Genomic DNA, 14345 nt, shown 5'->3' on the forward strand with positions numbered 1-14345 from the left:
CTTGTGAACATTTGGAGGGACACAATGTTTGTGTTCACTTATTAGAGTAATAGCTAAGAATTCCAGCACCTAGTACCACTGAATAGGGATATTTGTCTAACACGTTTTAATGACTACTTTGTAGGACTGAAGTAGACTGGTGGCAGAGGTCATGGGAGTTGTTAAGTTTGAGGAACTGGGAAGTCAAAGTATAAAAAGAGGCAGGAGATAAGATAGAGAAAAAGACTATAAGGCAAGTACTGAACCAATTTGCGAGGAAAGAGGGTGATGTGGAGGGCTATAGAGTATAATAAAAAGTATATGAATAGGAGGGAGTAAACCTGAAAGTACAGAAGATGGTTGATGACTAATGTGGCACACTGAAGATTTCAAAAGGGGAAATAGTGAACAAGAACTATGTCATTTCCTTCTCCTTTTATGTGTCAGGGAATATAAAGGAAGATCCTCAGGAGTAGGAGGTTTACTAAAATTACAAAACTAGGTAATGCCAGAGCTGAGATTAGGATTTATATATTTTTCTTTTAGTTTGGGGCTATTTCTATACCATATTAACATGAACTGATAGCTAAAAAAAGCAAGGTAGTAGGTAAAACAATGCTAAATAAGAGATAATCAAACATTTTAGCTCTTTTCTTTTAAGTAGGATTAATAAACTGTTTTAGATAGATGGCAACTGGATCATTGCTTTAAAATTCCCTGGGAAAGAGGGGAAAGGACCCATATGTACAAAAATATTTATATCTGCTCTTTTTGTGGTGGCAAAGAATTGGAAATTGAGGAGATATCCATCAGTTGGGGAAATGGCTAGACATGTTGCTAATGGAATACTATTGTGCTATAAGAAATGATAAACAGGATGATTTCAGAAAAAGCTGGAAAAGATCTGTGGGAACTGATGCAGAGTGAGATAAGCAGAACTGGGAGAACACTGTACACAATAACACCAACATTGGGCAATGATTATCTGTGAAAACTTGGCTACTCTCAGCAACACAATGATCTGGAACAATCCAGAAAGACTTATGGTGGGGAAAGCTATCCACCTCTAGAGAAAGAACTGTTGGAGTTGTCTTGCTTAGGTATGAGTGTGCTCTTACAATATTGACCAATATGGAAATGCGTTTTGCATAACAATAAAAAAGAAAAAAATCCCCTGGGAAGAAGTTTCCACTTAATGGAAAAGAGATTTTAATATATATCCTTTTTATATTGGAAGAAGTCTTCCTTAGATAAATATTTCTTGCTAGTAATAAAACCTATTTTTTTCTTCTATGCCTAAGGAAGGTTAAGAATCTTATAGTAATCTTCCAAATATTTGAAAGCTTAGGGTATAGTAACAGCAGATTTGAATCCTAACTCAGGTCCTTGCTGTCTATGTGGCCTTAGGCAAATTATTTAACTTCTCTAGGCTAAAGTTTCTTGAATGTAAAAAGGTAATTTTGAATTAAATAACCTCTAAAGTTCCTTCTAACTCTAAATCTAAGGACCTATGAAATAAAACAAGTTCCCACTTAGAGCAGATTCTTTCTCAGTCTCCTTAATAATCAGCCAAACAAAATCAGTTAACAAGCATTCATGAATGTGCCAGGCCTGGGGCTAGCAATTAGGGCTAGAAAGACTTAGGGTTGATATGGTTAGACTTGTACTTGAGGAAAATCAGCCTAGTGACTGTGGGGAGATGGACTGGAGCCAGGTGAGATGAGGCAAGGTAACAAATCAGGAGGCCCTTGCAGTAGTTCAGATGAGGGGCAATAATAGCCTGAACTACAGTGGTAGCTATGTGGGTAGAGAGAATGGGATAGATGCATGAGATATTATTAAGGTAGAGATGGCATGAATGGAAACTCACTGAATATGGAGGGTAAGAAGGAGGAACTAAAGAGGGCAGCAACTCTGCAAACCTGAACTACTTGAAGGATGGTAGTGCCCTCACTAGAAAAAAGAGAAGTTCAGTAGAGGAATGAAGTTTGGAAAAAAGATAATGATTTCTGGTTTGGGATGTGTGATGTTTGGGGTGCTTTTGGCATATCTAGCTTAAGATGTCAAATAGGCAATTGTCATGATAGAAATGAAGTTCATGAGACAGATGACACGTAGATGTATGGATCTGGGAGTCACCTGTACAGATAAGACAATTTAGAAGACCCATGGGAGCTCATGAGGTCATGAGAGAGAATAGAGAGTGGGGAGAAGTGGTCTCCAGTTAGAACCTTGGGATAGACCTACAGTTAGGAGGCATAATATAGATAATTATTCAGCAAAAGAGAATGAAAACGAGCAATCAGACAAATAGAAGGAGAACCAAGAGCAGTATCATGAAAATTCAGAGAATATCCAAGAAGAGTAGATAGTCAATAATGCCAGCTTTTGTAGAGAGGTAAAAAAGAGTAGCTAAGAAAAAGGCCTTTAAATCTGGCAACAAAGAGATTATTCATAACTTTGGAGAGAGCAGTTTTAGTTGAATATTGAAATCAGAAACCAGATTTCAGAAGTTTCAAAAGTGATTGAAAGGAGAGGAAGTTGAAACTATCTGAACAGATGGTTTAATTGAGAAGTTTGGCTGAGTGACAGTGAGGGTGGCAAAAAGAGAGACAGGGTGCTAGTTTCTGGGGAGGAACCAATGAAAATTTCTTAAGAACAAGAGTGACATGACCATATTTACAGGCAACAGGTGTGGAATTAGTCAAATGGATAGACTGAAGATGAGAGGGAAATCTGCTAGAAAAGTTGGGAGGTAATGATATCAGGTGTATCCATAAAAGTGATAGCCTTTGCAAGGAAAACAACCCACCTGATTCTCAGAGCCTGGAAGAGAATGAAGGGATGGTATCAAGGGGTCCTAAAGTATAAAGAAGGAAAATGGCAATGACCCCATTTTATCAGGAAATTCCCAAGCAAGGAAAATAAAGGAGGGAAAGTGTGGGAGGCTTGAAGAAAAAAAGAAAATAAGTAGAATAGTTTCTCTATGAAACAATAAAAAGATTCAGTTAGGAAGAAGCAAAAGCCAAGGCATGAAGCAGCTAGGTGGCAAAGTGGAAGAAAGATTTGAGTTTAAATTTAGCCTCAGACACTTTCTAGCTCTGTGACCCTGGGCAAGTCACTTAACCCTATTTGCCTCAGTTTCCTTATTTGTCAAATGCATTGAAGAAGGAAATGGCAAACTACTCCATAATCTTTGCTGAGAAAATCACAGATGGGGTCTTGGAGAGTCAGACATGACTGAAAGAATTGAGCAACAACAAAAAGCCAACGTAGGCAAAAGCCACCTTGTCATTTATTTACATCATCACTAGAAAGAAATTCTATTTATCTGAAAATCATGCTGATTATTTGTGTTTTTCCAGGTACTAGAAAAAAATTTATCATGTGTCCTGGTATTTTTCTAAATATTGAAATCAATCCAGAAATTAACCCAATCATTATTTATTCCTCATTCAAGTAAAAGCCTACATTTCCCCAAAATGAGGGTAAATTTTAAAGGAATTTATATTTTCTCTTACAGGAGCTTTCCAGAGTTAGCAACATATTTTATCTCCTCTCTTAATAAAATTGCAATGTTTCAGACATATGCAGGTATGTAGCCTTTTCATTCCAAGTTAATGTACACATACATGTAGTACTGTGACCGAATCAAGAAAGACAAAAATCAGTGGCATTTATGAAAAACAAAACAATCAAAATTTTTAGCATGTGAAGTAATGTGTGGCCTGCCTACAGGAAGCTTACTGTTGGTCATGTGAAAAAAATATATCATTTTTTTATTATTCCCATCCACATCAGGTAGCTCAAATTCATTCTCTATCTACAAATGGGAAGAGAAATTTCCTTGCTTAACTCCTATTAATCATTCAGCTAATAAAGAAATTAACACGTATATAAATGACGTAACAAGCACTCTTCCTCTCTCCTCCTTCTTCTGCTTCTTCTTCTTTCTCCTTTTCCTCCTTCTTCTTCTTTCAAATTTCAAAATTAGAAAAACATTTAGTGAATCAATATGTAATCTATATTTTTGTTCCATTCCTAACAAGCACTAAATAAAATGGACATTTCCATATATATAATAGAATAGAAAAAGGAGGTTGCACATGAAACTTCAGGTTTTCACTCTTAAGTATTTAATAAGTTCAGTGTGTGGCTTTCAAAACTGCCCTGAAGATATTTTCTAATTTTGTCTGCTAATATCAGTATTTTTTTAATGTCATAGACATTCAAAAATATTCAAAAAGTACATTTTGATTCAATTCAATAAACATTTATTAAATTCCTACTTTGTGTAGGCATTATGCCACAAGCTAGGGATACAAATAAGAAAAAGAAAGACAGTCCCAGATTTCAGGGCGTTTATAACCTAATGGGGGAAGACAACATGCAAAAGGAAGCTGGGGTGGTGGTTGGAGGAAGAACAGCAAGGGGTACCTGGAGTGGGGGCAATTTGTTCAGTAGAGTTCAAAGTGAGCTACAAAGCCCAGATCCTCTCCTTTGTAAAGAAAAGCTTTGGGTGCAATTTATTGCTCTTCCTTCTGGCCCTCTAATCAGAGGGAAGAGGAGGCTGAAGGTGGTGGGAAATTGTTAGTATCCAAGGCTAAGTTTTGATCTATATTAAAATGTTTTAAATCACATTGTTTTTGTATTTTTCCCATAGAGGTCACAAAAATTTCACCATCCCAAGGGAGCTTTCAAGGTGGCACATTACTGACCATAACTGGACATTTCTTTGATCAGACTGACTCCCCAGTCCGTGTTATTATTGGAGGTATTTTCAAAGCTTTCCAGTACTATTTCTGAACAAAATTTCATAATCATCACAGAGAATCATAAGTTTATTTTTAAAAATTAATAGAGAAAATAATATTTATTTCCCCAAATAATTTACCAAACCCTTCCAAGTGTCATGTAGTAGATGGAAAAAAGTGCTCTATCAAGCCCACTGTTTGATGGCTGTTGCAAAGAAAATTTGGGGTGAACCTATGGTGTTTATTATCATTATTAGACATGGAACACAGTAATCTCTGAAAAAATGAAAATGAGTATCATATAGTAAGAAATGGGGAAGTGCATGTTTTGTGTGAGCAGGCAGTAACGTATAACCAATGCAGAAACCTGAAAAGTAGGTATAAAAGGTGTTATCAGAAAAATGCATGATTGAAAAAGAAGATAGGCTTATCACCTGGCAAAGATGAGGAATGACAGGTGGATGGCTTGAATACTACTCTGATTTTCTCATGATGTCAGGATAATAAGGAAGGCCTCTAATACACCAACTGACCTTCCAGAAATAGTCATAAAATCCTTAAGTCTTTATAGGCTGATACTGAATTTTACCTAAAGGTTAGAGACAATATTGCATTTTTTGTAATATGCATTCTATCCTGAGTCTTGTGGTCTGCTTTCAGGGTGCCAACTTCTTTATAAAAAAGGTCAATTTTGAACCAAAGTTCCAACGTGGCTAACAATGAAAAGGCCTTATCTCAATACAGACACATGGTCCTTTATTGCCCATTTTTAAAAGACCAGCTGTTGTAAGGGGAGACAGCAAAGGGAGGGAGAAAGAACTTTATTACGTAGGAGCTATCTTATTTGAAGGTAATGAATTGTCTTTTGAATATTATATCAGGATTCTCTTGCCACAGGTTAATTAAACTGTTGTCAAAAGCACTATAGAATTTGTTTTCTTTTAAGAGCATATCTACTTTTGCCAGGCTATTTTGTTTTGCATCTGGAAAGTCTAATTTTTATTCCAAATTCTTTCCAGGAAGGAAATTTTATTCTTAAAACATATTTCCCTCATCAAAGTTGCTTAGGATCAGATTCAGAGCTGGAGTGATGTTAAAGAGCCTTTAGTCCAGCATCTTTATTTTACAAATGAGAACACTGAGGTTCTTATGCTTAAGTGGCTTTCCCAGAGTTGCACTGATAGTTAGTTGTAAGTGGAAGAAGTAAGAACTAAATCCATGATCTCTGGCTTCTCAGCTAGCATTCTTTCTTTGTCTCATGATGCTTTTCTTATGCATCTTCTTCTTTCTAAAGAACAAAATCTGAAGTCTCAGATATATTTTCTTCCAAACATCTTCATTTATTAAATTAAATTAATTTCCTTTTGTTTCAAAAATAAAACGTGTTGTAAAGCATAGTTCTCCTAAGAAAGAATTAATTATAGTGTATATTCTTTCCTTGAACTTTGACATTTTCATTTTCAGACTAAATTTAATAGATGTTCATGAAAAAGATAAATATGGATGATTTATTGGAGAGTACATATAAATTAATTCATTTAATATAAAATAAATATAAATGCCTCATTTCTACAATAAACTGTGCTAGGTACTAAGGGAACTTAGAAAGCCCTCAAGGACATTAGAATCTAGAAAGAGGAAAGTGAGATATATAATACAAATATAATACAAATTGGAAAGTAAACTTATAAGACAGGTCAATAGGTTGTCAGATAAGATATAGAAGAACTCTGGCTTAATTTAGAAGCCAACACATTGATGATTTGATTCTAAAAAATAAAGAGAATAACATGTCCACTATACCAGAAATCCACTCCTTCCTTGTCTTGGATAATTTAGATCAAGAGTTTCTCCATTAACTTATGAGAAAAGAATACTATCCACATCCAGAGAAAGAACTGTGGGAATAGAAATTCAGAAGAAAAGTATGTGATCAATCATGTAGTGCAAAAGGGATATGATTAGGGTTTTGATGCTAAAAGATCACTCTATTGCAAATATGAATAACATAGAAATAATTTTTGAACAATGATACATGTATAACCCAGTGGAATTGCTTGTCAGCCCTGGGAGAAGGAAAGGAAGAGCAGTGGTGGGGGTGGGGTGGGAATCATGAATTATGTAACCATGGAAAATATTCTAAATAAATTAAAAAAAAACAGTTTCTCTGTTTGTTCTCTGAATTCTACAACTTTAAGAATTGTACTTGAGCCTTCTTCAGTGAAACAAAGCTTTTTGATTGACAGGTAGAGGTTACATTATGCAAACTCAGCAATAACTTTATGTTTTCTGCTCTCTAATTTACACAGGTCAGAACTGTGAGGTCCTGAGAGTCACAGAAAGTAACATATATTGTAAGACACCACCCAGACCTAGTGTCCTTAGAACCATATATCCGGGTAAGTGGTCATAAGAAAGATTTATACATCGACAGAGAGGAGCACATTCTATCAATAAAAGCTAATTTTGAGGTTTTCTTCAACTGGTGACTAAATGCTGCAAAATTTCCCACTAATCCTCCATTAAGATTTTCTGCATCAGCTATGCTGACGATTTGAAATGATGCAGCTGAGCTTCATTGGGCTACTTCATGGGCGATCATAATATTCATGGTTACTATTAACAAAAAGTAGAGAAAAGATCATTATTCTATGCTTTTTCAAAGGCCCTACTCTCTATAACTTCAAGTTCAAATCTGGCTTCAGACACTTCTTAGGGATGGGACCCTGGACAAATCGCTTAACCTCTGATTGCCCGACAAAAGGTTCAATCCGTTGGATCCACTGAGCGTTCTCATTGCCAAGAAAACCCCTGGATAGTGATGGCCAATGGGGTCCCCAAGAGTTGGACATACCTGAAAGACTGAAGAATAACAACAAAATCTACCTATAACTGCCTGTGTGTAAAAATAGGAACAAAAGGACAAGGCATAGAGAACTTTCACTTTATGCAGGAGGCAAATTGGGTACAAGATTCCTTCAGATTGGACAAGGTCTTAAGTGAAGAGGGAGACATGGCTCCCCAAAACTGGACAGGCCCAATACTGGAAGCCAGTAAGAGAGAAAGCTCTGCATCAAGTTCTCTACCTTTTGTTAACCTGACCCTAAAAGATAGGACTTTCCTTGGTATTTCCTTAGGAAGGAAGACTACAGACAGGGTGAAGATTATAATACCAATTGGGGCAGGGGCAAGATGAAGAACTGGAGATAAAATAGAGTTGCTTTAGTTTTCTCTGCTACTCATGACATATGCATATTTGTGTATATGTTATTATATTTATATTTATATATATTTTATTATATATCAGTTATATCAATATATTTTCTATATATGTTATATTCCTAACTATGTGTCACTCTTCACAAATATTGCATAAATGTGGATTAAGCAGTGGTAGCCTCTGCAAGACTACATGAAACCTGGCTCACAGGGTACCCAATATAGACCGGTTTCTTTTATTCTGCTTAGGTGGCAGAGGCTTAAAGCTTGAAGTATGGAATAATAGCCGGCCGACTCACCTTGAAGAAATCTTAGGGTATAACGAAAGCACCCCAGGATACATGGGGGGTTCTTGGGTCGACACAGCTTCCTATGCTTGGCCTTTGGAGCAAGACATGTTTGTGGCCCGATTCAGTGGTTTTCTAGTGGCACCAGACTCTGATGACTTCAGATTCTACATTAAAGGTGATGACCGGTATGCTGTGTACTTCAGCCCAACGGGAAATCCAGAAGACAAGGTAGGAAAGCTGCAGTGCGTGCTGGTCGTTGACCCTTCCAAAGGCAATGTATTAGCCTTGATCCTCAGGAGAGGTTCTACTCAGGATCCTTATCTCAGGATGGAGGGAACCAGGGCTTCCAGCAAATAAATCTTAACAACCTGGAGACTTTTCTGTGATGAGCCTAGACCAGTGATGGGCAAACTACGGCCCACGGGCCAGATGTGGCCCCCCCTGAAATGTTCTGTCCAGCCTTGTGACATTATTCCTAATCTGACGAATACAATATATAATACAGTTAAACCTTGAAAGAGTTGTCTTAGAAACAGACTGACAAATGAGCATTTCCTTTCCTTTGGCCCCCTCTTTAAAAAGTTTGCCCATCACTGGACTAGACTATATCTGTCATACAAAGACCTAACGGGGGATGGGTTAGGAAGTGATGAAATTTTGGACTACAGCAACCCATGAAGTGGCTCAGTTGATAAAAAGCTGGAGTCAGGAAGATCTAGGTTCAAATTCCATCTCAGATATTTGCTCTCTGTGGGGTCCTTGGCAAGTCATTTCATCTCTGGCTTCCTCCGTTTTCTCATTTGTATAATGAGGATAATAAACCTCTTAGGGTTATGGTGAGGAAAAAATGAAATATTTGTAAAGAACTTTCCAAACCTCAAAGGCTGTGTAAATGTTAACTATTCTAATTATAACCATAATTTTTATTAGATTTGGGAAGGAAGCAGCTGTATGGATGAAGTCAGGAATCCTTGAAATAGTAAATAACCTTCTAATTCATCTCACATCCTGCCTTTGGAGACTCATAGAAGTTGTTCCCAGGGCAGGAATGCATTTCTTCCACATATTTGCTTATTGGAATCCTCATAATCCTTCTAGACTCAGTCCCAGCATCCCTTCCTTTGAGAAGCTTTCCTTGATCTCCCCTTGCCTCAGGGATCAGTATCCTCTCTCTGCCTGCACTAGGCTTTTTAACTTCTCAGTGGAATGGAAGCTTCCCAAGGACTGGGACTCTCATTTCTGTCCTTATATTTTCAGTACCCTAGATGGGGCCTTGAACACAAGGGACACACAGCATGGAGCTGACCATGCATTCTGGAGGACTATTCCAGGAGAATGTGAATTGTTGGCTCATACTATGCTATAAATGACCTAATCTTTGTTAATTATTCAAAGACCAGGCTACCTAGTTTAAAGAAACTTGTAGGGGGGCAGCTGGGTGGCTCAGGGGACTGAAAGCCAGGCCTAGAGATGGGAGATCCTGGGTTCAAAGCTGGCCTCAGACACTTCCTAACTGTGTGACCCTGGGCAAGTCACTTAACTCCCATTCCCTAGCCCTTAATTTTTCTGCCTTGGAACCAATACACAGTATTGATTCTCAGATGGAAGATAAAGGTTAAAAAAAAAAAACAAAACTAACATGTTGGGGGTTGGGGGAAATTCAGTAGCTCAATGGATGGAGAGCCAGACCTAAAAATGGAAGGTCTTGGATTCATATGTTTCTTCAGATACTTCCTAGCTGTGTGACCCTGGATAAGACATTTAGCCCCCTTGCCTAGCCCTTACTGCGCTTCTGCCTTAGAATCAATACTTACTTATTCTAAGTATTGATTCTAAGATGGAAGGTAAGGGTTAGAAAAAAATAAACTAAAAAAAAATTTTAAGAATCTTGTAACTAGAAGTTTGAATAAATAATTTATTTTTTAGCCATAGCAATTCATGAAATCAGTTTATCAGGAATTCATTAGTAAATGCTAAGGGGCAGTTTTTGCAACCTATGTCCATAAAATTTTGTAATATGTTCTAATGAAAGTATTCACATCAATGGAATCACAAATACTTGTTGAAGCATTAAAGTATTATAAATAGAAAGAGGCTGATACATTAAAAGATTTTTGAGAAGCAGTGTCTTGAGTTTGGGGTCTTTTCTGTAAATAACTGAGGTGACTCAGTGAACATAATGCTGAGCCTGGAGTCAGAAAAGCAAGTTTAAATTTGATTCCAGACACTAGTTGTGATATGCTGGACAAATTCCTTAAACCCTATTTGCTTCAGTTTCCTCATCTGGGAAATGGAGATAATAATAACACCTCCTTTCCAGAATTGTTATGAGAAAAAATATGATAATAATTGTAAAGCTTTTAGTACGTAATTCCTAGAACATACAATTTTTTTAGTTTCTTTTTTTATTCTTTTTTTCTTTTTAAAAAAATTTATTTAATTAATTGATTTAGAATATTTTCCATGGTTACATGATTCATGCCTACAACATATAATTGTTAGTTATTAATGTAGTCATGATATTAGATCTAAAGTTGTCTAGAAGAAGCTATTGCCTCAGAACCAGAGTTGATCACTCTTGAATTTCTTCTGGCCCACTGGAAGTCTCTTCTATAAATAGAGAACCAAAACTATAGTATCTTAATCTTTTAAATAGTTTTTTTTAATCCTACCTTTTGTCTTAAAATCAGTGCTTTGTATTGGTTCCAAGGCAGAAGAGCAGTAAGGGCTAGGCAATGGAGGTTAAGTGACTTGCCCAGGGTCACACAGCAAGGAAGTATCTGAGCCAGATTTGAACCAAGGGCCTCCCATCTCTAGGCCTGGCTCTCAATCCACTGAGTCACCTAGATGCCCTTAAATAGTTTTTAAAAAAGTATATCTAGTCTTTTACCATTAATTACCCAAATGTATTGAAGGTAGAATTAGTAATGTGATAATATCCATATTGGTATAGTTGTAACTAGTGTTCTAATCATAATTGTTTATGACACTTGTGGTTTTTGAGTTGTAAAGGGACACAGTTAATTTTTCCCAGTTGGGTTAAAAACTGTGATAGAAAAAGAAAATCTTTCTCTAAGGAATAGGAACCTTGTTATTTTTACTGAAATTCTCATGGATTTTAAGTTTTGTCTTTTCTAGAGCCAAGAATTTTGATATTTAACTTTCATCATAGTCACTTGTGTCTACACATTCTTTCCATGTAAATATTTTTCATATGATCTTAGTAAAAATTTTGAAATAATATCATTTTGGTGATGATTGGGTTTAAGGTGTGAGAAGGAGGCAGGAGCTCAAAATATTTGTAAAATGAAATTTTCATTATGGGTAAGAGAGTCCAAAAGCAAGAAATGTCTGTGTCTAATCTGTGCTTTTATCAAAAAGATAACTAGAAGTTAGATGGAGGAAATTTTTATCCTTGAGTTGTAAATCTTTATGATGAGAATATGCATTTATATCTTCTTTTGGAGCTTAGGTGAAGATTGCATATCATTCTTCATATGCCAATAGTTATTTTTCCAGTTGGACACAAAGATCAGATGTTTTTCAACTTCAAAAAGGAAAAGAGTAAGTTTCATTCCTTTACTAGAACTTATGTGGAATGGTACTAAATTAGTGACATTTTAAAATTTGGTATGTATAAGTGAGTTATTTGTAGGTTTTTATCTCAAGGAACCATTGGAAATGGTAGGTTTGGATCTTCTCATATTTGACTCAAGACATGTTAATATTTATCAGAGAATCAGTAGCAGTCAGTTAACTAAACAAACAATTTATACTTGGCAGATTGGAGTTCTAAGTTTTTCCTGAGGAGTCTGGGAAATCGATTTAAATCTGTTCTTTAGCTCAATGGTTCTCAAACTTTCTGGCCTCAGGGCCACTCTAAACTCTTTAAAACAATTAAGGATCCCCTTACAAAGAGCTTATGTTTATTTGTTCATGTGAATTATAACTATTGATGTTCACTGTGTTATAAATTAAAGCATCTTAGTATTATTATAAAAAGGATTCTGTACTTTTGAACTCCCTAGAAAGAAGTCGGGGATCACAGGAGTCTGAGAAACAGTACTTTAGATTCTCCTGTTGTTGAGTACTGAAATAGGTAAATAATAAATATTAGTAGATGGTATAATGGTTAAGGGGTTTAGGTGGTTTTCTAGGTTCTTGATCTAACTTTGGGCCAGTTATTCAGAAGTCCTTTAGATTTGGAAAGGTTTCAGGGAAAAACTGACCAATTAACACTCAGTTGTTAAACAGGGTTTATTATAAAACTGGGACAGATAAGGGAAGGGAGTGGGATGATCTAACTAGGACTAAAACTAAATCCCTCCCGACAAGGTTCAACAGGTTCCCAATAGATGATACTATACTTATCTCTACCTTAAGATCTCCAGCTATCTGTAATATGTCCTGACCACAATCTTCCCCCTCTCCCATTAATAGTACTTAAGAGTGAGGGAAGGTATACAGGACCACTGGGTCAGCAGAGGAGATCTCAAAACTGTTGTCCTCAGGGTCTGGCAGGAATCCAGTTGAATCACAGCAGCAGGTATTAATCCACAGGGAAGGGGAGTAAAGGATCTTACTAGCACAGTCCACCCATGTCGCTTAAACCAAACTCAACCTCTTCCAGGCAGGTGAAAGGCTTGAAAAAATAAGTCCACACAGAGTGTCTTCCTCCAGAGACAGCCAAAACCAACCGTCCCCTCAGAGTCACTATCCCAGAGTTCTGGAATTCTCCCTCTGCCTCTGCTTTGCCCTTCCTGCTTCCTATCTATGATTTCCTTATAACAGTACATAGGAGAACATTTGTTACCATTAATCAATTGAATCTTAATTGTTATTGACCCTATCACTATGACCTTCAGCATTATAATCATTTCCAAATACTTTAAATATATGGAATAATTTCTTATTCTCATCATTTCCTATTTTAGTCTCTTCTGAATCTTGAGGTATATAAAATTCTGTATGTTGGGATAGGGAGGTATCCCAGTGAATAAAGAACCAGTCCTGATGATGGGAGGTCCTGGGTTCAGATTTGACCTCAGACATTTCCTAACTGGGCAAGTCACTTAATCTCAGTTGCCTAGCTCTTACCTCTCTTCTGCCTTAGGAGAAATATTTAGCATCAGTCTTAAGTCAAAAGGCAATGGTTTTGGAAAAAAAGTGTATGTTTTCTGAGGTATAATAACATTTAATATATACATTATCCTATAATGACATAGTCTAAGTAACAAGATGAGATGTCAGTTGGTACTGTGAATATTTATGGTATGATTACAAAAACTGTACCTACTTTATTTTGATGTCAGCAAACCCTTCAGGTTCATTTTGCAGATCAACATTTTAAAATGGAAATAGAATAATAGAAGTCACTACTTGAGTACAAAGTTTTTCTTCCTTAATATTGATCTTTTTTTGTTTCCATTTTCTAAAGCAGATGAATAATCCCTTTTACTGCACTCTGTGATGATCTATTCACTAATTATTCCTCTTTTTTAGATATTACATTGAAATATTATTGCAGGAATATGGACAAAGTGCTTTTGTTGATGTTGGATTGTACCAATTTAGAAATTTCTATACTGAACAACAAACAAGAGATGCCATAAATGAAGAACAAGTTATTCAAACCCAATCTATAATTGTGCAGGAAATACAGGTTTGCTATTTTTAATGGTAACTGTATTGAAAGTAGGCTTCCAACTCTGTACCTTCTACTAAATAAGGAGCTACTTCTGTGGAAAGTGGATTATGGAAATGTACTTTCAAGATACTGGAGACTTTGATCCTGCCCAAGTCACTGGATGTCTAGACTTCTAGACTCTTTAAGACTACAGGTTCCAGAGAAGGCACTAAACTACCCTGGTACATGAAGTTCAGTCATTCAGGAGGATCTCCTGATGCCAGTGATATCACAGATCTAATCCCTATCTCTGTCTGTCTGTCTGTCTGCCTATCTCTCTCTCTCTCTCCATCTATCTATCTATCTATCTATCTATCTATCTATCTATCTATCTATCTATCTGTCTATCTATCTGTCTGTCTGTTTATCTATCAGTTTGTCTATACACATATATGTCTTTATATATATATATATATA

At 36.3% G+C, this 14345-nt stretch overlaps 1 protein-coding gene across 1 annotated transcript in view; it reads left to right on the forward strand.

Moving 5' to 3' along the window:
• Positions 1-14345, forward strand: part of PKHD1L1 (PKHD1 like 1) — a 210869-nt gene that overhangs the window by 31821 nt on the left and 164703 nt on the right. The window contains exons 10-15 of the mRNA XM_044658261.1: positions 3503-3573; positions 4643-4753; positions 7043-7132; positions 8202-8470; positions 11715-11806; positions 13745-13904. Coding sequence (XP_044514196.1) covers positions 3503-3573; positions 4643-4753; positions 7043-7132; positions 8202-8470; positions 11715-11806; positions 13745-13904 — 793 coding nt within the window. The remainder of the gene's footprint in view (positions 1-3502; positions 3574-4642; positions 4754-7042; positions 7133-8201; positions 8471-11714; positions 11807-13744; positions 13905-14345) is intronic.

This window comes from Gracilinanus agilis, chromosome 1 (genome assembly GCF_016433145.1).
Source record: "Gracilinanus agilis isolate LMUSP501 chromosome 1, AgileGrace, whole genome shotgun sequence".
Taxonomy (NCBI): domain Eukaryota; kingdom Metazoa; phylum Chordata; class Mammalia; order Didelphimorphia; family Didelphidae; genus Gracilinanus; species Gracilinanus agilis.